This window comes from Cnephaeus nilssonii (assembly GCF_951640355.1).
Source record: "Cnephaeus nilssonii genome assembly, chromosome: 1".
NCBI lineage: Eukaryota > Metazoa > Chordata > Mammalia > Chiroptera > Vespertilionidae > Cnephaeus > Cnephaeus nilssonii.
In genome coordinates this window covers 92,515,997-92,539,704 of record NC_137072.1, presented here as the reverse complement: position 1 = coordinate 92,539,704, position 23,708 = coordinate 92,515,997, and the positions used below count along the sequence as shown (strand labels likewise).

General features: G+C 40.4%; 1 protein-coding gene across 8 annotated transcripts in view; it reads left to right on the top strand.

Annotated features, from left to right (window-relative positions):
- The window catches only part of LIMCH1 (LIM and calponin homology domains 1), a 321,534-nt gene extending 299,437 nt beyond the window's left edge, over window positions 1–22,097 (top strand). For 4 of the 8 annotated variants that reach the window (XM_079777575.1, XM_079777580.1, XM_079777574.1 and 1 more), the window contains 8 exons: window positions 3,064–3,156; window positions 4,069–4,173; window positions 5,071–5,198; window positions 7,043–7,164; window positions 7,432–7,555; window positions 11,441–11,549; window positions 14,179–14,281; window positions 19,233–22,097. In XM_079777575.1, coding sequence (XP_079633701.1) covers window positions 3,064–3,156; window positions 4,069–4,173; window positions 5,071–5,198; window positions 7,043–7,164; window positions 7,432–7,555; window positions 11,441–11,549; window positions 14,179–14,281; window positions 19,233–19,258 — 810 coding nt within the window. In that variant the 3' untranslated portion in view covers window positions 19,259–22,097. Of the gene's footprint in view, window positions 1–3,063; window positions 3,157–4,068; window positions 4,174–5,070; window positions 5,199–7,042; window positions 7,165–7,431; window positions 7,556–9,802; window positions 9,890–11,440; window positions 11,550–14,178; window positions 14,282–19,232 lie in introns of all 8 variants that reach the window. The other 4 variants (XM_079777576.1, XM_079777579.1, XM_079777578.1 and 1 more) reach the window with 2 other exon arrangements.
- Window positions 22,098–23,708: the final 1,611 nt, after the last annotated feature.

Here is a 23,708-nt window from a genome sequence, read left to right as displayed (position 1 = left end):
GGAAGGGAGGGGGAGAGACAGAGAGGGAGAAACATCAATGTGAGAGAGACACACGGATTGATGCCTCCCGCATGTGCCCCAACCGGGGCCTGCAATCGAGGTGCGTGCCTTGATCAGAATCGAGCCGGGGCCCTTCAGTCCACAGGTCGATGCTCTATCCACTGAGTCAAACCTGCTAGGGCTGTTAAAAGCATTTCGAAAGCATCCATGTGAAATTAAATTGAGCCTGGCTCTTGTTTCTTAAGTAGAAATATTTACTCCATCTTCGAGTAAAAGCTGCTAACTTTCATTTCTCATGCCACGTTTGTTGGGTAACAGGGCTTCAAAAAGGAACCTAGGAACCTTAGGAAGTAGCCTCTGCTGAGTACTTGAGAGGTGCCAGGAACTGTGGTTGGTGTTTGACATCGTTTATCTAATTTAGTTCTCATAAAACTCTTCAGAGTATATCTCATCAGCCCCCACTTGCAACTGAAGAAATTAAGACTCAAAGAAGTTAAATAGCACAAGGTCACACAACTAACAAGGGTTGAACTTGGTTTCAATTCCAAGTCTGGATGACTTGAAAACTCATGTTCTTTCCATGATACCCCCAATAGTACTGATTTTACCAAAAAAAAAATCATAAATAAAAAGGAATTTTAAATCTCATTAATTTTTATGGCTTTCTGCTGCTGTGTAGAAAGCAATACTTAATGCAACTTTATTTTACTTCTTTAAAACATATTTTTGCTCTAATCCCTTTGGCTTACTTCCCAGGGGGCAGGAGCAGGATCCGTTTAGACAGCTAACTGCAGTGTGGCTTTAGGTCTGCCAGTTCAATTTTATCCCTTTCAACATTGCATAGAGGTAAATCTTCAATATCAAAATGTTAGTAAGAACTGGATTCAGCAAAGTCACATTGGAACTTTTGGGTCCTTTGGAAGGGAGAGGCCAGCCCAGCCCCAGCCTTCTGCTGTTCTCTCGGAAATAGGGGCCCATTTTCCAGCTGAGAGCTGCACAGCCCAGAGTCAGAGATTCCACAGAGTGCAGACAGCAGACAACTGCGCTCGCCTCGTGGCACCCTGTCTGTTACACTCTGGAAGGGGACCACGGTTCCAGATGCAGGCGTATGTCTCCTTCCTGCCCCACCGCATTGTTACCCAGTGTGGTGCATGGTGGGCTGTGGGCTTTGGGGAAAGTATTTGTGGGGAAATAGGGGGAGGGCAGACGTGCGTCTTTCACACCCCATATTACAGGTATCAGTGCATCCTCTTGGGGAGGGGAGCGCGTGATGTGAGCTTCTAGAACCAATGAACCTGAAATGCTTCACTTGTCTTTCAGCTTTTGTGAAGTTTTGAGGCCTGTTTTCTCTATTGGAAAAGCCCCTGAAGTTCCTGTCTAAAACTTTACAATGTTAGGTTTTACAATGTTAAGTGTTTGTAACATGTTTACCTGGAAAGAAAAGCTGCCAGGGGTTGACCAGCCATGGCTTTGCCAGAGCATTCACATGAACACCAGGCCCCAGCAATTCCAATACAGCCCTTCCGCTCCTAAGATCACGACACAACGGGTCAGACCCGGAGGAGATCCCAGGCCTCCCCAGGAGGATAGGAGCCAGGCTTGTTTGAGCCGCAGAGAGAGGTTTGGCAGAAATTAGCCTAAAGCATTTGACCGTTACGTCGTACACTTGGCTGAGTCCTTTGCCTCCGTCATATCAGGGGTGCCATTCCCAAGCACCCAGGGGTGTCAGTTCTCATTTTAGGCATTAATTTTCATCGCCATTTATTCATTTCTTCCAGTCAGCGGTCAGGAACTCTGGTCACATTTTCAAAGCTGTTCTTACTCAGAGTATGTTATTCTTTTCCCCCAGAAGTGGTGACTAGTGTTGTATTATTTCTGGAAACAAGAAATGGCAGTTCTGATACTGAAGCCTGCTAGTGGGCTGTTTAAAAGCTACTCTTAATTCAGAAGTTACTTAAAGCTAGGGACATTGCATTTGGGTACAATGGCTTCAAGCAAAGAGTAATTTGGCTACTCAACTAATTACCATCTTGTCCACTTTGGACCTTTCTGCGGGGTTCATTTTTTTTACCCTTTATTAAACTCTCCCAGCAGCAAACATATTTCTATTAGCGGAATGGCAAAACGAGTGGTTTAGCTAACCTCCTAGGACAAAACTCAAGTGAAGGAAGAGTTTAGAATCTTCCAATCTTTTCATCTTTTCTCTTTTCGTAAGCAAGTGCCTACTCGTATATCTGAAAAACAGTTCTACAAAACAACAGCAGAAAATACACAATGGGGCCAAAGTAGATTTACAGTTGTGAGAACACAAAACAGTTTTAAACTTGCATTATTATTTTTAACTAGAAGCCCGTTGCAAGAAGTTTCGTGCAGTAGACCTTCCTTCACCTGGCTGCCGGCACCAGTTATCCGCCAGCAGCAGTTTTCCTCTGGCCACCCACCAATCGGAGCGCCTCCCGCAAGTGCAATCGGCCACCCCGAGAGGAACTCCGATCGGGAGGCGTTCTGATCGGCAGGTGGCCAGAGAAAACTGCTGCTGGCGGAAAACTGGTGCTGGCAGCCACGCAATCGGCCACCCCGAGTTCCGCCACCGGTGCCTTCCACCGGCTCCATCGGTCCTCCCGCAGCGCCGGCCGTTGGGGCCTATGGGAGGAACGGGGGGCGGGGACTCGTGAGTCCCCACCCCCTGCTCATCCTGTCAGCCCAATTGGCCACCCCAAGTCCCGCCCCCAGCCTGCCGCCAGCCCAATCGTGGGTGTAGCGGAGTGATGGTTATTTGCATACTTCCCTTTTATTAGGTAGGATTACTGTATTATTTTCCATACAGACAACTGTAAACCTACTTTTGCCCCACCCTGTGCTATTCTCCCTGGGGTTTTAGGTTCCTGACATGTTTGAGTGCCACACAATGCTCTTCCCCTTGTGTTGCACGATCGGGTTGGATTCAGAATGTTACAAGGAGATGGTCTCTCAACATGCTGGCTTTGCAGGGGGGGGGGGGGGGGTGTCCCAATGATGCGTGCAATGGTCGGTTCAGAACAGTCTCTGGAAATTCTGTGACAGGAGAGATACCAGAAAGAGCAGGACAAGCTGAAAGAAGAGTGGGAGAAGGCCCAAAAGGAGGTGGAGGAGGAAGAACGCAGATACTATGAGGAGGTAGGAAAGTCCCAAGAAGGAACTGGACCTCGTGGTCCTCGTTTCTCAAAGGCGATCGATGCTTTTGTGTCTGTGGTTTGTGTGTACCTGTGGCTGTGGCTGATTATCTTCCCCCATCGCAGAGCCCACCAACCTCTTTAAGAGAGTCGTACCCTGGAGGCACTAAAAGACCACAATTCCTCCAAATTCCGTTTGTGATCGGGTGTGCTGAGTCATGGTCCAGGGTGACAATATAGTTATATCTGATCTCTAGTCAGAGAGTCAGAGTCTTGGTTTATCTTAGAGAGAGGACATGGATATCAATTTCTTTGTTAGTGTGTTTGTTTGAGCAAGCGTGCTTGGTGGTGAATTAATTTTATGAGGATAATTTTGATATCAAGGCCAAATGAGTCTTACCCCGGCACTCACTCCCTGGTACTGGAGAGATTTAGCACCGTAGGCTGAGTGCAGTGCTAGGGAATGGTGGGGAGGAATGTTTGGTTTTGTAGGTTTCATATGTTTTAGATGAACAAACCAGACCACATTAGGTAATTTAAAGGGAGCTACATTTTATCTACATTATCTAAAATTTGTTTATGATTAATACTATAGTGAATTTTATCTCCAATAATAATTTTTGCACATAATCCAATCCCTACAGCATTTCTAATAAGGCTTCTTGAATCTCACTAACTAATTAATTTGTGAAGACTTTGTTTTTCTATTAAATCAAATGCTAATTTCTAAATCATTGCCCATAGAGAGTATTATCTGATTTATGTGCTTTTAGAAAATAAGACCTTTTTTTAATGCCCTGCTTGTTTGCATATAATTCTGATGTCTTTTTTCTAAAGTTCTTTAATGAAATTTTTCTCTTGACAAATATGATACTTGATTTTTTCCCCCTCTCATTAATTCTGTTCTTCCTCTTAGGAGCGCAAAATAATTGAAGACACTGTGGTTCCATTTACTATTTCTTCAAGTTCTGCAGACCAGCTGTCAACATCCTCCTCTGTGACTGAAGGCAGTGGAACAGTGGTGAGACTATAGATTAAAAGCAGTTTGTGAAAAAAATAAACCTAAAAGAAGTATAAAGCCACACAGCCAAGTTTTCCATGAGTTTAAATCCAGGACTGGCTATTTCCCTAGGTTCATGTCAGCTACCACATGGCCATCATACACCATGGTATTGTCATTCCATGGCCAAATCCTAGAGCCATTGCCCAAGGAGCAGTATAGTCATTGCTGAGGCCAGATCTGCCCCACAGGCTGGCTACCAACATCTCTCTGCACTGGCTGGTTAGGTCCTAATTCATGGGCCATGTGCTGGGAAAACTTCTTTCTGCCCATCATTCATTCATTCAATAGGCATGTATTCCTCTCTGTCATAACACACATCCCTTTGCACTGGTGCCAACAGTAGGCTCTCCACCAGCCTCCATCAAAGTTGCTTCTAACCCACTCTTAAAATTCCACATGAAATTTACATGTGTCTTCAAGGGCTGGAGAGAGCCCAGAACAGCTGGTCTACCTCCATATCCCCCAAACAAGGTCATGGAGTTCGGTGGTGGACAGAAGTCATACCAAACCCTGGATAGTCTATAATCTGCATTAAAGAAAATAATGGTGGGCACTAGAAAGTCATTTGTCCTGAAATTAGCAGTTCTGTGACTGTTTGATTTTGAAACAGTGGGTTTTCTAAACTATGCCCTTCTATGATAACTTCTGAAAAAGATCCAGATTGCACGTTTATTTTAAATTGTTATAGCTCAGTTACTATTCAATTAATGTGAACAACTGTTCCTTAACTTGCAGGCAATGTGATTGGGGGTGGATGGGGGTGGGAGGGGAAGCTTCAACTATCCCATAGCCAGAGATGAGTGTTGTCCAGTGGGTTTAATTTATATTTAAGATTATCCTTGTTTTCCCTATTAGAATAAGATGGATCTGGAAAACTGTCATGAAGAAGAACAAGAGACAAGACAGAAGAAACCATTCCCGGGGGGCAACAATGGCTTGTTGCTTGAGCCTAGAGAAAGTGATCCCCTGGAGGAAAAGGGCAGGTATGCCCCATGGTTCAGGCTGTCGGTCTAAATGCGCAAAACCGGGCTCTGCCTGCTCTCTCCCAGGAAGAGTGCTCATTGCTGATGCAAATCATATTCGCCTTTGAAATGATCATTCCAGTAATACATTACATATTGCTTGAACACATTCTAATGACTCTGAAGTCAGGGTCCTTATGCAATTGAATATAAATAGCCTGATTTTAAATAGGCGAAGCCTTTTTCAAATGAGAGGAGACAGTATAGATCAGAGAAGGAGCATGTGGTCCATTCAAAGCCCTAAGCCTAAACATTGCTCACCTGAAATAGTTGATGTGTCTGGAGGGATAGAGGTTGAAGACATGTGCTGGGGTCCCACCCACTGTGGTTTTACTGTGGACCTGAACTCTGCTATTAGTATCCTCTGAGCTGTGAGAAGCCACGTTTACTCTGTGTGATAATATAAAGAACAACCAACAAATTGATTGGGTGTGGGTAACCCCACACACACACACACTCATGGGTTCTAGTCTATTCCATGGGAGCAGAATCTGATTGTAGCTTTGGGCAAATGGTGAGTTTGTTGCTTTCACCCTCCCACACCTAACCTAGAAGGGACCCACAGAAACCCAGGAGGCTCTGCCACGAGCAAGTTCTTTTTTTTTCTTTTTTCTTAGTGTTTTACCTCACCCAGCACAGCCTTTTCTTTTCTTTTTTTTAAATATATTTTATTGATTTTTTTTTTTTTACAGAGAGGAAGGGAGAGGGATAGAGAGTTAGAAACATCGATCAGCTGCCTCCTGCACATCTCCTACCGGGGATGTGCCCACAACCAAGGTACATGCCCTTGACCGGAATCGAACCTGGGACCTTTTAGTCCGCAGGCCGTCGCTCTATCCACTGAGCCAAACCGGTCAGGGCTCGAGCAAGTTCTTTATGAGACAGACGTTTGCCTCTGCAGCTCCGAGATACTAGATAGATATTGATAAGTGTGCATGCTGGACCAGGTTGCACGTACACACACGCCATCCTCAGAGGAATGGCTATCTAAGGGTTATTTTCAAAGACTGGTCAATTTGGGGTTGGAATCAGCAGGTAGCAAACCCACCAGTGAACACTTTGGAAGGTTTCTATTGGCTCTTCTGGTGGGATTTGCTCTGAGAACCCTCCTATGCCCCTCAGTTAGCAGACTGGGTGAGGTGTAGGGTATAGGGGCTCGGGGCTCGGGGCCCACGTCCAGAGTCTGCGGAGCCCTTGGAATAGCACAACTGCTTCCAGTTAACACGTTTAAAGGGACTTTCCAGTTTTATGAAATGAAAGCCACCCATCAGGAATTTTTGAGCACCACTGATAAGCATTTTATGTGCATTTTTTATAGTTCTCCCAACAGTCTCTATTGTTGCCAGGGACCCTTTAAAATCTCTTCAACCTCTCCTTTCTTTATACACAGACGCTATAAAAAGGCTATGTAGATAACCATGAGCTGCCAAAGTCCCACGTGGTACAAATGATTTCTACAATGAGTCCTCTCGTGAAAATCTGGGAGAGTCCAGCAGTTAGCTCTGGCTTCTCTTGAAATTATTAGAATGAATTGCTTGGTGGGCAGGGAGGTGGGAAGGACATCAGAAATGATGGCTTCTCAAGCTTGTTAAATTGATGGGTAATAAAAACAAGTAGCAATTCAGAGCATTTAAACCTAGTTTAAAATAAAAAGAATAAATAAGCATTTAGTTAGCCCTCATTTGTGGGTTGTTTTTTCTTTTCATATTGAAATTGGTACTTCCATACCCTAAAGGATAAGATCAATAATTTTAGTTCAGTTTGCTTTTATCTCTGTTCTGAAATATACTTACTTATTTTAACAGACTTATTCAAGGGGCCTTGACTGATTCTGAGAACCCTGTATCAAAAGGAACCCATCCAAATGATCAGCTGGATACAGAAGCTGGGGCCCCACACTGTGGGGTGAACCCACAGCTGGCTCAGGGTAAGGAAGGAGAAGACCCACCGATGTTTAAATTATTGTATAACAGCCCCGCTTGTCATCCAGACAGATGTGATTTCTATTTGGCTGCAAGCTTCTCTTCTAGCTTATGCTCTATAGCACCGTGAATAAACTCCCACCACCAAGGGCCAGACTCTCCGTGGACTCACCTTGAGACCTCAGCAGGCATTAGCACTTTAAAGAAAGGCGGCTTACTAAGCAAAGGTGATGTCACTGAGCTCTTAAGTTTATGTTCTTGATTGGCCTCAGGTCCATCCCGGAATCAGCAGGTGTCAAACCTGCCAATGAACACTTCAGAAGATGTGAAGCCAAAAACCCTCCCATTGGATAACAACATTAACCATCAGATTGAGTCCCCGAGTGAAAGGCGGAAGTGAGTAACCAACGATAGATGTGGAACTCCTTTTTCTTTTTAATGTATTGACTAAGAAAGGGGAAAATGAAAAAGCGTGTGATAGCAAGGCGTTAGCGGCATTTTCGTGCTTTCTCTCTCTTGAATCTCATTGATTCAAGGTAACAAATGTTTATGGAAATTTAGGACAGTCTCCCAGGGAAGTAATGATACGCTCTGAATTTATCTATTTGAAAGAGACCAAGTAATGCTTTTAACCCACAGATCTAAACATTGAAAAGAATTTGCAGGCATGTTGTGTTAACAATTTCTTTAAGTGAGTTAAATTGTCTCAAAAATCTATTGACAAATATTCTTTCAAGGAAAAAGTGTTTCCTCTCATTATCATTCTCTCCCTTTTAGTTAGCTACCTTAGGCTATATTTTAATTTTGTAAGATTTATATTTTTTACAATAATAGTTCCTAATATTTTTTATACATTTCAATATAACAGGCACTGTGTTGAAGGGTTACCATAGCTTTTCGCTTCTTTTCATAAATTAACTCACTGAGCTCTCCCAATAACTTCAATTGAGTTATTATTCCCATTTTTTAGAGGAGGAAATAGAGGTTCAAGGAAATTAAATAACTTATTCAAAGTACTTGACAGGTTAAGTGGTAGAGGAATTCAAAATTATACCACAGTTCAATGGTAAGATCATATGTGAACCAGAGGTTCTTTGTAATCAGCTTTTAAAATACAACCTTCATTATACTTTAGCGAGTCTCTCTACCTGGAGCCAGACCACCTGGATTCAGCTTTTGACTCTGCCACTTGCCTGTGTAGGGCTTTGAGCAAGTTGATTAATCTTTCTCTGCTTCAGTTTCTTCATGTATAAAATGGCAATAGTAATACTACCTACCTGTGAGGTTTTGTACCTGACGAATAATAGGTACTATGTAGGATAGCTGGTGGTAGACAATGACAAGATGGTGATGAGGATGACTTGTTTTATAAGTTCAACTTGTTACCTTATTTTTCTGTTACATTTTAAAAATGGTGTTTGAACCATTCCCCCCTTTTCTCTTATGTCCACCCAATTTTGTTTCTATGTGCCTAGATGACACTCGGAATAAATAGACACAGAAATCACACAGAAGTCATCATGATTGTTATTGATTATTGCAGTGATTTCCGACCATTTTTTAGGCACTGGTACTTATCCTCTAGGGCAGTGGTTCTCAACCTTCCTAATGCCGAGACCTTTTAATACAGTTCCTCATGTTGTGGTGACCCCCAACCATAATATTATATTCATTGCTACTTCATAACTGTAATTTTGCTACTGTTATGAATCGTAATGTAAATATCTGTGTTTTCCGATGGTCTTCAGCAACCCCTGTGAAAGGGTCGTTCGACCCCCAAAGGGGTCGCGACCCACAGGTTGAGAACCGCTGCTCTAGGGTATTACCTGAAAACGTGACATTTTGGAGGAAACAAGCTCTGCCTGAGGAGGAGGTGTGGGTGGGCAGCGGGCTCGGGGAGTTATTCCAAAACCAGTTAGAAGACAGAGGGACTCGTGCTCTGTTCACTCCTGTGTGGCATTTCTCTTATCCTCATTATTTTTCTGTGTTCTGTCCCTTTCTTTACAAACGAAATGAACTTTTATAAGCAAGAGCCCAGACCTGACAGCTAATCACAGGCAGGGCTGTGCAACCAACCACACCTGTGAGACCATCCTGGTAGCGTCTGGCTGGGGACCATTGTGCTCTGAAGATGCTATGACGTAGCCGTTATTAAATGTTGTGAACACCGCCCCTCATCACATGTCCTCAAAATGAATGTATTCATGGGGGGTGGGAGCTACCCCACTGGAAAATAACTCCTTAAAGTTCTGCCCTTTATGTCTGGGCTCTCTGCACACGCTTTTCCCTAAATCCCTACTCATCTTGCCCCTCCCCCCCCCCCCAATCTATGGCTTTTATATCTAACTCAGCGTGCAATTTTAACTAAGCAAAGAACCTGGCAAAAATAAAGATGAAAAACTATTCTGGCTTTTCCGTTCAACAGCAGCCAGCCTGGTCTGACCTATACAGCCATTGCATGTATCATCTTTGCCAGACAGATTTACTACTTTGGTTCTTTAGAATTAATTACCTCTAGGACGCTCTGTGGTCTTTTCTTTGGTTATCAGGGAAGTGTTTTATTTCCTTACTAAAAAGTTCTCTCTTATAGGGTTGGGCTTCTCTTCCCTTGTCATAATGTTTGGCTCCTTTACCACGTTACAGGAAAAGCCCTCGAGAGAACTTCCAGGCGGGACACCTGTCCCCCGGTCCTCCCACCCCTCCTGGCCAGTCACCAAACCGGTACAAGAGGTCAGCAAGCCTTTCGGAGGCGGCTTTGTTTGGACTAGAGCCTGCCAAGCATAATTTGAACCAAATTAATGCTTGCCAAATGATCTTGAGAAGTTTGTCCATCAAATCTCTTTCAACACACACTCAGGCAGGAGGAGGGAGAGAGCCAAGTGCATGACGTTGGCACGGCTGTGGCCACAGGCCTTTAATTATATTCTGTGGAAATTGCAATCTAATAATAAAATCCACCAGACAGTGGCCGGGCTCCTCAGTCGGCGCCTTCCCCTCCAAGATGGCTCGGTCCTTCTAGGCTGATGGCTCTTACAGAGAACCAGGCGGGGCCGAGCCGCAAAACTGCATCCTTCCTTCCCCTACTCAGGCTCTCTAAGGATGGCTGCCGGACGTTAATTGGGCCCCATGATATTCTTAAAAGCTGCCCGAGTTCCCATTCACTGGAGAGACCAATTACTGAGGAGTACTCCAAGGTTTCTTTGATTTAGACATTTCATTTAACTACTGGGTAGAGGAAAATCCTAATAAATAGGGTTTGCTTGGGGCAACTCTTTTCCTCTTTTCTGTTTTCCTCCTTTCTGTTCCTGCTGTCCCTCTGTACCCTGTTGGCTTCTGAATGGTATTGCACATTTTCAAACTTCTTGTGTAATTCCAAGCGCTTTCCAGACGTTAGGCACCGTTGCCAGCTGATCTTAGCTGTGGGCAAGCCGCCCCAGGAGACAGCCAGCTTATCCCTCGCCTGGTGTGGGTCTGCTGGGTTTGATTCTTGTCCACTGGCAGGCACTGTGCTGGCTGCTGGGCTGGGGGGTACAGAGATGGGGTCCAGGCAGCCCATGCCCTCAAGGGGCTTACAACTCCGAGAGGAGGTCGAGTACCCAGGTCATAGTTGTGGAGTTTACACCGGAAGGAGCAGTAAAGATCATCTAGTCCCACCCTCTCATTTTGAAGGTGAAAGAGAAACCCAAAGTGAGTTCTTTACACCAGATCCCAGAACCTAGGGACAAAGCAGGGATCTGATCCCATATTGGCCTGTGGCCTGTGGGGCTGTATCACAATTGCCTCTCTATTTTTATACAAAAAAAAGATTTCTTAATAGGCAAAAGAAATGCCCTCGTGGGCCAATGAATCAATTATAGAACATTTTAAAGCAACATTGAAATCTTAGTAAAGCTAAATTTGATGATCTTTTAGGGCTTATATAAACATGTGACGAATACATGGAATCAATTCAAGGCATTTGATCATTGTGGTTGAATAAACAACACACACTTCTTGTATCAATTAGCTAAAACACACGCGTACACATGCATATGTACATGCACGCCAGATTCTCTACCACAATGGAGGCCCATTGTATTTAGTCTGGCACTTGTTTGCCAATTATATCTAATGCTTCATTGCTGCTCATTATCAGTTCAGTAATTGTCATTTCACTCATGAGATAAACATTTTTTAAATCCATGTTTTCATTTTATTTTTTTTGCATGAGGCTACATGTTTGTGTATTTAACCAACTATTCTAAATGGGACGTTTGATTGTTATACATGGTTTTGACCTAGGTCTATAAGTGGGAAGAAGCTGTGCTCGTCCTGTGGGCTTCCTTTGGGGAAAGGAGCTGCGATGATCATTGAGACCCTCAATCTCTATTTTCACATCCAGTGCTTCAGGGTATGTATTCCTCACTCTCCTCTCTCTAAGTACATGGTGTCCTTTGGCGTCTCTCTGGGCTGAGACATACATACCTCCTGGAAACCCTGATGGCCTTTCCTCGTGAGGCCGGCCCTTCTGTGTGTACAGAGCGTGCGTGGAATCCAGCCTTCGGAAGGAAGCTCTCAGCTCTCATGCGTTCCTCTGGGATGTCAGCTTAGAAGTAGCAAAACAGGTTTGTGCCATGTGTCTTTGTGAAACAGGTTTTGTTGCTGAAGAGCATCTATTCTGGCAGGAAGCTGAGAATGCTACCCTGGGAGGTCAGTGATACTTCTACACCTTTTAGGGCATGTGAATTTATGGGGAAGGTAATATCCTTGCAGCTTCTCAAACTCTTGTGACTTAATGTTGAAAAGTTTCTGTCCGTTCAGTGTGGTTAGAGCTAGTGGCAAAGTTGAATGTGTCTGTGATCCCAGACTGAATAGCACTTCCTCTGAGAAGCTGCCCTGCTCCCCCAGACTAAGTCTCTCGCCTTTGTTACAGGGTCTTATAGAATCTTTCATGGTCCGTACCACACTCACTGTTGCCTTGTTTAATTATCATGTCCTTTAACAAACGATCATCTCCATAAAAGCAGGAGCCATGTCTGCCTGGCTCACCAGTATTTCTTCTGCACCTAGCAGACATGGTGTCTGTCAACATTTTTAGATGAATGAATTATTAAGTTTACTGAAAATGAGGAGGCTTAGATTCTAATCCCAGATTTCCTGCTAAGTATGTGATTTAACCAGTTAGAACTGATTTATTATAAAATTTATAAGTTGGCCTCTTTCAGTATTTCCCATCTTTTTTTTTTCTTCTTTTTCTTTTTTTTTCTCACAGACATCTTTCAAATTAATATATAATTTTTGAAACTAAACCTTCTTCCTCTGATAAGAGTCATTTCTTTCTCTTTATAATCCTGATGTGCTTTCTTTGTCCTTCTTGAATTTTGTTCTATGTCTTGTTGGTAGATTCCTCAGCTATAAAGTACACTTGCGTGGAGTTAAAATAACTCCCACTTTACTGATAAGCTAAGGGAAAGTAAGTGAAGTTGTCCCAAAATTTAATAGCATCAATACTCACTGGGAAGCAAAGCTTGTCTTGGACAAAACACAATATGGAGACTCCATGAGTTGATCAATATTCTCATTGGAAAAATTAACCAAGATAATGCATGTCTTAAATGGTCTAGGAGTATTTTGAGGTTCAAGGCATTTACATTTTAAAATCTCATGGTAATGCCAAGATAATATGTTCCAACATCAGAGTTTGTTCTCTGAAACTTTACCAGAACTCAAAATAAAGAGGTGGCAAAGAGTCTGCAAATTCTCAAGAGACAAGAGACTCCCTTTCTAAGCTGTCAAGGCCATTATTCCCTCTCATCTTTCACTTCCTGGTCTGACCTGCTGCTTTAAGATACATACCTGTGCAATGTAGATGCAACTTGTAACATAATTTGGATGAAGCCTCCCTCTGTCCCCAGTGACCTTAAAACATGAGACTGAGGCTGACCCTCTACTCCTGAGCTCAGTCCTGGTCTCCTGGCGAGAGGCTGGCATCAGGACCAACCCCTACTGCCACTCCTGCCCCTCCTCTGGCGCACCCCGCACAGTCTACCCCACAGCTTCTGTCTGCACTCAAGCTGACTTAGCTGAAGGAAGTGCCATTCTCAGTGGATTTGTTATCTGGGTGTCACTGCCTTAAATGTGGAAAGATAAGGTGAATAGCTCTTTCCAAGGAATTCTGATCTGGCAGAACTTACCAACACTGCTGGAAAGCATTTAGTGATTATTCCCAGACAAGTTTTCATTCATAATCTGCTAGCCATGTGTTTCTTTAAAACCACTAGCATGTAATCTGTTTAAAATGGTTCATAGGTCAAATATATGGTAACGGAAGAAGATTTGACTTTGGGTGGTAAACACACAATGCAATATAAAGAGGATGTATTATAGAATTTTACTCTTGAAACCTATATAAATTTATTAACCAATGTCACCCCAATAAATTTAATTAAAAATAATAATAAAATGGTTCTTCCATCTTGATTGAGAAATGGCATGTGATAGAGGTTAACAGCATAGGCTTTGGGATTAACCCAACACCACTTACTGGGTTTACAACCTTGGACAAATCAGTTAACTTCTCTGAACCATCGTCCTTCTCTGTAAAATGCAAGGAGTTACCATAAAATGCTAAAAGTATATTGTTGCTGTAAGTCAGTTCTATTTTTTTTAAGTATATTTTTATTGATTTCAGAGAGGAAGGGAGAGGGAGAGAGCGATAGAAACATCAATGATGAGAGAGAATAATTGATTGGCTGCCTCCTGCACGCCCCCTACTGGGGATCGAGCCCACAACCCGGGCATGTGCCCTTGACTAGAATCAAACCCAGGACCCTTCAGTCCCCAGGCTGATGCTCTATCCACTGAGCCAAACCAGCTAGGGCTGTTAAGTCAGTTCTTAGTGCAGCATCTAACACATAGCAGATGCTCAACAAATGCGGAGGTTGTATAAGTGATTATTGTGCTATTCATGTAAACAGTAACTAAGCATCATAAAGAGATTCCTTATGCATCTTATAACTTCTGTTCTTTCTCCCCTGTAGTGTGGAATTTGTAAAGGACAGCTTGGAGATGCAATGAGTGGGACGGATGTTAGGATTCGAAATGGTCTTCTAAACTGTAATGATTGCTACATGCGATCCAGAAGTAAGTACTGGGGTGAAATACCTTAAGATGAGTGAGTGCAATAGTATGCCTTTCTAGGACCCATTTGAGGAATTCAATTATTTCTGCCCATCAGTTGACACTCCTACCCTGAGGGAAAAATTTATTAACATCTAGGTAAAGGATGCGATAATGAAGTAACCCCTTAATTACCACTTGTTTCTTATTAAAAGTTACTGCTTGGGTGTGGCTAAGTTCTTTTCATCCTGAAGTGCATTAATACATCAGCAGATAAAAACTGTGGGCCAAGTTTGAGGCATTGCCTGAGCTCACCATAGAGACTTTGGTGAGATAGAAGGCAGATAGAAGGTCTGTAAAACACTATTTGCTTGCCAAGGCATATCTTTAGAAGACCAGCACCATTGGGGGAGAGGGGTTGAAGTGTGAAGAATGGCTCTCCATTGTTCATCAAATCAAGCACCAGCTCCTCCGTAGCTTGCATGTCCTACATTCAGGAGTTTCATGACACAATTTGTTGTTGGTCCCAACTAAATTTAAAGTTCCGAAGAGGCCAAATGAAAACCACTTTAAAACCACTAGGGTTCTGCTCTTTGTGAATCCCTGCCCTCGTCCACGATACCTGAGTACATAATCAGAGCTTAACAAGTGTGTGCTGTCTTGAAGCTCCCTTGAGCAGCCTGCCCTCGGATCCTGGATCTAGGTTTCCTAGGTTCATGTTAGTTTGTGGGGCACCAGAGGGTGCTGTTGCCCAGCTGCTATTTAGAAAATCTGAAAATAGCCAGTGGCTAAACCTCTGAATCCAGCCTCACTCTCCATCATAAATATAGCCCTTCTGGTGCCTGGCCTAAACAACAAGAGAGAGACTCTTCTATGAGAATTCATTGGTCAGAAACTCTTTCTTTAAAAAAAAAAGGGAGGGTGGGGGAATGAAGAGATGGTGTTTGAAATATAAGAATGTTTGGTTATTTCTCCAAGTAAAGGAAGTGACATTTTTATAGCTTTTTTAATATGGATCTCTAAATCTACAAGACTAAATACTTTAAGAGTAAAAATTGAAATCAAATTCTTTTATAGCTGTAAGTTTAGTATAATCTGAGAAATACCTGCATTTTAATAAAATTATGTGAAATAAAAATTTAATCAAATCCAGGTGATTTTGATCTATCAAAAACATTGGACTTCAGGCCAGAGCAGTTCCAACTTAGAGCTGAGCTGGTATCATCAAACTGGACTATTTATATTACATATTATATTTTTATATTGTATACATTTATATCTTATATATTTATACCAGATATTATATATAGTATACACATGTAACATCTATGTTATATTACATATGTTTATACCATGTACATAGAGCACATGGTATAAACATATAATATTGATATTGATACTTTGTATTAAACATGTAAAATCTGGTATTAATAGTATAATATATATTATAAGCATAAACAAATACCTATATACATGTGTAATGTATAATATATTTTTAACTGAATTTTTTTGTCTTTATACATTAGAAATTAAAACTAAACCCTTTATTCCCATTTTCAAGGTGATTCTATCATCTATAAATTATACTTTTTCTCAGCCAGCTGAGTGTGAACCATGGAACCAGAAGAGGGCACTGTTAGGTTGTAGGACTGTTGGGCCAGATTTGGAAAGCACTGTAAATCTGAACTTCTTCCATAATTTAAAGTGCTTGAAGGATGCCAGCAGAAAACAAGCATGAACCCACCTCTGGGTGACAGTAACCTGTTTTCATCCAGATTTTTATTTTAATTGAGAAGTTGGATGATTCATTGTCATTTCTTTTGGAAATTAGCTTTTCGGATCTAGGCCAGAACTTTTTTTCCTATGTATACAACAATAAGGGGCATTAACTGTTTTTAATTCCAAATGTAAAGACAAGAACTGTGGAGTTTCAGTAACAGTCTCAGAACATGAAAAATAAGAAAATGATTTGGAGGTAGACTAAAGTTAGTTTTTTTTCCTTTGGTTACTTTATATTTTAATGCAATATTTTACTAGGATTTTTTTTAGAATGCTAGAAGAAATAAAAAGTCTTACTATCTCCCTGGACATTCAAAAATAAATTAAGTAAAAGTTATAAGTGGTATCAGGTTAGAAAAATTGAATGTTCAGAAAGATACCAAATTAAAAGTAAAAAACAAAATCCAAAGATAATCACTTTCTAATAATTGCTTGGGGAGAGGGGCAGAATGTATGTTTGTGTAGGTGTACACACAGACACACACAGATGCACATGTGTTGGTTTCTATTTCACAAAGGTAATCACATAATCCGTGTTCTGCACTTAGTTCCCTTGCTGTTGTTTTTAACTTAATGATATATCTTGACAGTTTTTCCATATAACATGTCCTTCCTCCTCATTCTTTTCAATGGGTTTTTAATAGCTGCGTACAATCCCATTGTATGGGTTTACCATAATTTAAACTAAATCTCCACCAAGGGGCATTTCAGTCGTTTCCAGTTTTCTGTTATTTTTTAAATGCTCCCATGAATGTCCTGCACATATGTCCGGATGAACATTTGAAAGTATTTCCTCAGGGTAGATTGTGAGCAGAGGGGCTGCTGAGTTAAAGGGCATGTGCTTTCTCATTGTCAGACAAGTTGCCCTACTATCTTCCAGAAAAGCGCTCTCTCCCTGTGAAGTGCATAACAGCCCTTTTTCTCCATGTCTGTCAGCTCTGGGTATAATCAAACTTTTAAATGTCCACTCTGCTAGGTGCTTTGATCTGTATGTCTTTAATTATAAGTGAGTTTGACCATCTTTTCATACGTGTGTTCACCATTTATATTTCTTTTTCTATTAAAAAAAAAAAAAGTACTTCTTTATCCTTTGCCCGTTGTTCTATTGGCACTTGACTTATATGAGTTTTTATAAATTAAAGACATTTTTCTTTTCTTTTATATTTGCTGCTTGTTGCATTTATCATTCACCTTTCTACTTAATGATTTTTTTTTCATAGAAAAGATTTTTACTTAGGTAACTTAACATATCTTTTTTTATTTTTATTTTATTTTTATTTTTGGATTCTGTGTTTTGCATCCTACTTAGAAAAGCTCTCACTGCTCCAATGTCATAAATTTAGCTGAGATTTCTCCTAGGATTGTTTTTTGCTTTCTTTTTCACATATAGATTTGTGACATCAGGATTGTATTTTGGAGTAAGAAATGAGATAGATATCCAGCTTCCCCCCAATTAGCCACTTGTGTGAATATAACTTAATGAATAATCCCTTTTTTCCTCACTAATTTGAAATGCCAGCTTTCTCATAAACTAAGTTCATATATATATATATATATATATATATATATATATATATATATATATTTCTGGATATTATATGTTTTATTGATCTATTTATTATCTCATGTCAAACAATTTTAATTATTATAGCTTCACAATATGTTTTAAAACTGAGTCATAATGGCCACCTTAACTACAATTATTTTTTCTGAATTTTCCTAACTCTTCTCTCATGTTTAGTTTTCCAGATAAATGTTAATATCATTTTAGGCTAAACTTTAAGTCCGCACATCACAGGGAGCATGACCAGCACATCTGAAAATACTGCTTATTTTTTTTCTTGGTGTCATAAGAAAAACATATATGTTAGGAGTGAATAGGTGGAGGGGATAATAATGAGCTAGAGAAATATAAATACACTTGAATTGGTTGACTATATCCCAGATGCAATAAAAGAGTCAGAATGGAAAGAAATAGCTAAAAATCATTTTTCTTTTTTCTTTATTTGATTTTGATCTGAGTTGAGAAGAGGGGAGATGGATAGATTCGAGGGGTGGTTTACATCATAGGCATTCTAAGTGAAACAAAATAATTTCATTGTATGGAATAATAAAACCTGAATATATAATCCTATTTTCTTCAAGTAACTAGTCACATTTAAATGAAATTTTTCTCTTGGAGAGGAAAAATAGCATAACAGCATATTAAAATGCAATTCCTAAAAGCAATGTAAACAGCGTCTAAGTTCGTATGTAAATGGCAATGGAAGTGCAAAACAAATTACCTGTCAGGGATCGAGCCGGCACATGTCTCACTTGTGCCATTTGTGCCTGGGCGTTGGGTGACGGTGTCTTTGTGTCTGTTCCATCATTCACTCACATGAAATGTGTTTAATGCAAAATCCCCGGGGTCTTTTCCAACGTTGCCGTTGCCTCGTCACAACTGTAGTGCCTACAGTGAAGGAGAAAGTTTGTGAAGCTTTCACCCAAACCATCCTTCCTAGATAGGGTTGCCAGATTAAAAAAAAAAAAAAAAAAAGATAAGATGCCCAGTTAAATATTTTCTTGCCCTCTTAAGTTTGAATTTCAGATAAACAATGAATTACTTTTGTAGGCATATGTTTCAAATATTGCATGTTCAGGATTTAGCACTATTATATCCCAAATATCATATCGGATAGACATTTAGGCTAAAAATTGTATTTGTTGTTCCTCTGACATTCAGATTTTACTGAGAGTTCTGTGTTTTTCATTGCTACTCTAGCAATCCTGTTTCTAGATCATGTGTCAAATTCCTCCCGTTGCAATGTCTGTATTCTTAGAGAAACCAAAACCTAAAGAAACTGAGGAAAGAAAGAATATTTTCTTGCTTATTTGCCAAGAAGGCAAGGTAGAAAACCTGATGGAGATCATATGGTATAGGGTGAAATCCAGAGGATTTCAACCGAATTTTACAGGGCATGGGAATCACTTGGGCTCTGGTGAAGTTCTGGGATGGGGCTCGGAAGTCAAGCTCCGGGTAATACCAATACTGCTCCTCCTGGGACCACACTGAGCGGGAGGGTGGGATACGTTTTCCTCCCTAGAGGAAAGAGGCTTTGGCAGAGGCCATAGCTAACTTGGGAAATTTTTAAACATCTGAAGCAAGAAGCATTGATTACTTTAACCAAACGTCGCTCTGATTTCTTTATCACAGGTGCTGGCCAACCCACAACATTGTGACATGGTTTTCAAGACCCAGATCACTCACCACTTCTCTCTTGAGAGTGTCCCCTGGCGATTGTTTAACAGAATCCCATGTTCGGGGGCTTCTCAGCATTCATCTAATTTCTGAAAGGCTATTCTAAAAGGTGGTATCTGTTCTTTCATAGCACAGTGTTTGTGTTTTTCCTGTTTGTTGTTTTTCTTTTTTTTTGCATTTGCACAATATATACAAAAGAATATTGAACTATAATGATTCTGACTAGTTCAAAAGAAGGTCTTAGCATGGTCGAACAGGCTTATGGTTTAAAATGTGTTATTCTCTTCTTTGGGGAGTTGATGAGATAGATGATTAATAAACCTGTTTTGTTTTAGTATTTCTAGGAATTAAATACTTTGTGTTTACAAAATTGAGCTGCAGAAAGTGCAAGACATGCCAATTTGAGACACGGGGTCTTATAAGACAGGAGCTTACAAGTAATGCGTTTCAGATACTAAAAACCACATCATATAGCTCTGAGCTATAACTTGTTTGTAATGCAATGACACTAGTCTGATAATATATACTGTAATCCTGAAACATTTGTGTTACTTACCTTTTGAGGCAGAAGTCATACCTATAAATTATTGCACCGTTAGTATTAGGTTTAGTGTGCTTTGAAGGTTATGTCATTGATAGAGTCGGTCCATCAAATAAAGAGAACCCTTGCAATGTCAGCTAGACTTGCACTCTGGACATTGCCCAAGGGTAGGGGAACCCAGAGGAAAACATTTTGGTCATCATTTCCAAAGTCCTTTCCAAAATATGTGAGGAAGTTTGATCTTCAAAAGAGTGGTGGGCCCATGCCAGCCACCAGGGCTTTGTTGCTTGCTTCTCTTCAGACTCTACATTCAATAAAAGACTCAGCATAAGGCATACGGAAACCCTCATCGAGGTCGGTCCTTCATTAAGTGAGACCACTGCTCACCCTTGCCTGCAAGGTCTCCTTGAGGGCACAGGTGTCTAAAGAACAGCATTAAGTTCATCCTAATAGAATCCAAATGGCATGTGATGTGATAAGCCACTGGAGTGTCATCAGCAAGAGCCTGCAGGTCACATGTGCGCTGCCCACCCTAATGGACATCTGCTCTTCCTCATTCTCCTACATCACCAGCTCTCTCTGCTATCAAGCATTCTGAACCTTGCTCATGGAGGCCTTCAGAGAGGAACTCTTGTGGAGAGCTGCTTACTTTTTAAGCCCTGTGTGGTGTTTCAGCTGGCCAAGAGGGGGATCTGTGACTAAGAAGCATCACGTTTTAAATCTCCAGGCTGTTTTCTTTAAGACTGGGGAAAGGGGGACTATTTATTCTGCCTTGAAACGATGGCAAATAAGTGAAGAGGACCTTTTGTGAATGTAGACTGAATATCCGCCTAATAGATTCATGTAGTCATTAAAGGAGACCAAGTAGATGTTCTTCTGTTACGTAAGCAATAATTTTTTTTCTGTCCTATTGAGTATGGCTAGCAATTATTTATTTACATGCTAGATGGTTCTCTGCATGTGGGTTCCATATAAGTGCAGAAATTCCCTCAGCCACTGGAGGTATTTTGACCATTTTGTCATTTGGATGAGCTGCGGTTAGATTGAAATTCACACATCACTTCATTAAAAATTGTGCCTTAGAAAATGCAAAGCTGTTGCACACAGTATGAATTATGGATGCAGTACATTGAAGAGAGATGAAGTCACTTCCAAGTTCCCAAGACTTCTCCTGGAGGTGTTTGCTGTTTTACAGGGAAAAATAAATAAAATTTTAAAAAAAGAAAAATAGAAAACATTAATATGAAAAAAGTTTTGAAAATGTACAGATTAAGTTCAATATTTTGATTAACCACCTGCATGTTTTATTAAATATTTTGATAATGTGATGTTTACACTTTGCATGATATTAGCAGAGTACTTTACCAGAAATAATGCACAAAAACATGTACAATACGATCATTCATAACCGGTTTTTATAGGATACTTTTTACATGTGGAACTCCATCCGTTATGTAGGGATTATATGAATATTGCACATTCTCTTCTGGTTTCACAGACCCATTTATACACATTTCTTAGTGAGACTCATTGTACATGTATTGAAGCTAGAATTGAGTCAAGAAAAATAAAGCCCATTCTCTGACTGCGAGATGTGCTTTCCCATAATGAACAATAGTCACCAGCACAGAATAATCTCCAACATTTTCTAAATTCTAATTGCCAACTGTTTCTATTTATATTTGATTTATATTTCATTTGGAGTCTGTTACATGGCAGCTCAGGCAGACTAGAGCTTGTTTTTTCCAAGGCAGCATAATGAGTATGATCTATTTCTTTTCAAATAATCTTTGAGATCCCAGGGAAAAAAATTCTCTGCTCTGTGGAGCTACTATGTAAATGTGTTTGCTTTAAAAAAAAAATGATAAAAGTGAGTGATTTATTGTTCCCAAGGAAGTATGTCTGATTTTTTTTCTCATACTCCAAAAGCCAGTCCCTTCTCTTTCTTAAGAAAAAAATGGGTAACTGTTATTCACTAGCAAACTTTCATGCCATTTTCTCATTCTTTCTATGTAGTGGTATTAATGCAATACATATTCTAGTTACCTATACACAGTGTAAGACTTAACGAACTGAAATGATCCACCTCATGTATGAGTCCGTCCAAAAGATGTTACTGTCCTGGGTGGGCCAATGTTCTATATCAGTTACACTAACCTTCATTTAAAATATTTATTCTAAAATGCCTCTGAGAAATAGTAAAAAACAAATAAAAAGTTGTCTAAAATGCAACAGCTTTTATAGTAAATGTACATTTATAAATAAAATACTCAAATCAACTTTGTATTCCATTGATGTTTTGTTTGTTTTTTGGAGAGGGGTCAGGTTGGTTTTCTGACTTGGGGAAGAGAGAATCAAGCTTTCTACTATAGCTTTTGGTCCAAGGTTCCATAGTCAGATGACGGCAACGATGCATATTTGCATATGCATATTATGCATTTTTGAGTTCAACTCAAATTTCTCAGCTAATTGCAGGAGTCACTAAGGAATTGCCTTCAAACACCTTGAGATGAGGCACATAACCAAGAGAGACCAGGCAAATGCCAGTGGAAATTAACTGAAACAACCAAATGATGGTCACCTTCCAACACTGGCTAGAGAAAGCCAAGTCAAGCTCTTTAACGTGGCTGTGTTCTGCCACTTTCCCCAATGCTGCCCCAAGGTTTCCCTCTCACTGTACTCAGTTTGTTTCTCAAGGGTCTTCTTCTCCGTTGTTGAACCAGGGAATAAATGTTGCAAAACAATGGCATCCTGTGACACTGTTGCTTTCCAAAATACACTTGTAGACCTGGCCAGGTAGCTCAGTTGGTTAGAGCAATACATCAAGGTTGCGAGTTCAATCCCCAGTCAGGGCAGTTACAAGAATCAACCAATGAATGCATAAAGAAGTGAGACAAATTGATGTTTCTTTCTCTCCCTCTCTCTCTAAAAAAAATCAATTAACAAAAATTTTTAAAAGAGGGAAAAACAAATTGCACTTGTATCTTTACTGGCACTCTGTCCCAAATTTGTAGGTGGCGGTAAGAGCAAGCAAGTTCCTTAGAAGTTTTTGTCACTTTATGATGCAATATGCCAATGGCCACTGTGAGTTGTATTCTGCTTTTTTTGGCAATGTTTGGGAGACAGTTAGTAGTTGCTACTGTTTCCATAGAAAGGTGAATTCTTTGTCTTTCATAAAAGAGTTTTAGTAGCTACCAGCATAGTTTAGTATACCTACTGTTATTTAAATGAAAGTTCATTTAATTATAATGCATTTCAAAACAAAAGTATAGGAATGTTATTCTAACATGTGATCTACAAACAATTTCTTTATCAAAAGAAAAACATTTTACTAGCTCTCTTTCCATTGGCTTTCTTCAAGACCTAAGGGTGCTAATCTAGACCACAAAAGGATCCCTCCTCATCTTTTGGCATTAAGTCAGGGGTTCCAAACTCAAATGACTGTAAGGACCAGTTAGGCATTGCAAATGAGAGCCAAAGGAGATAATAAAGGGCGGTATAAGCTACAGCAAACAAAGACGAATTCTCCAGAAAGAATGGAAGCAGCAATGTGGCTTCAACCAATGGTCTTCATATGAAATCTCCAGCTTTTTAAATGTTGACAACAATTCCAAACATTTCCTGACACAATGCCAGTCAAAATTGTGAGACTCCACAAAATATATCTGCAAGTCTAATTTCATTATTAGGCCACCAGTTTACAACCTGTAACTAAATCTTCTCTTCTTTTTTTTTTTTTTTTTTTTTTTATCAGCTACTACTAACTTGCTCTGCTGTGAATCCTTTCATTTAACAAATATTTATATATATAAAAGCCTAAGCGATCGTCCAACCGTCCAACCGGTAGCTATGATGCACAATGACCACCAGGGGGCAGACGCTCTGACGAG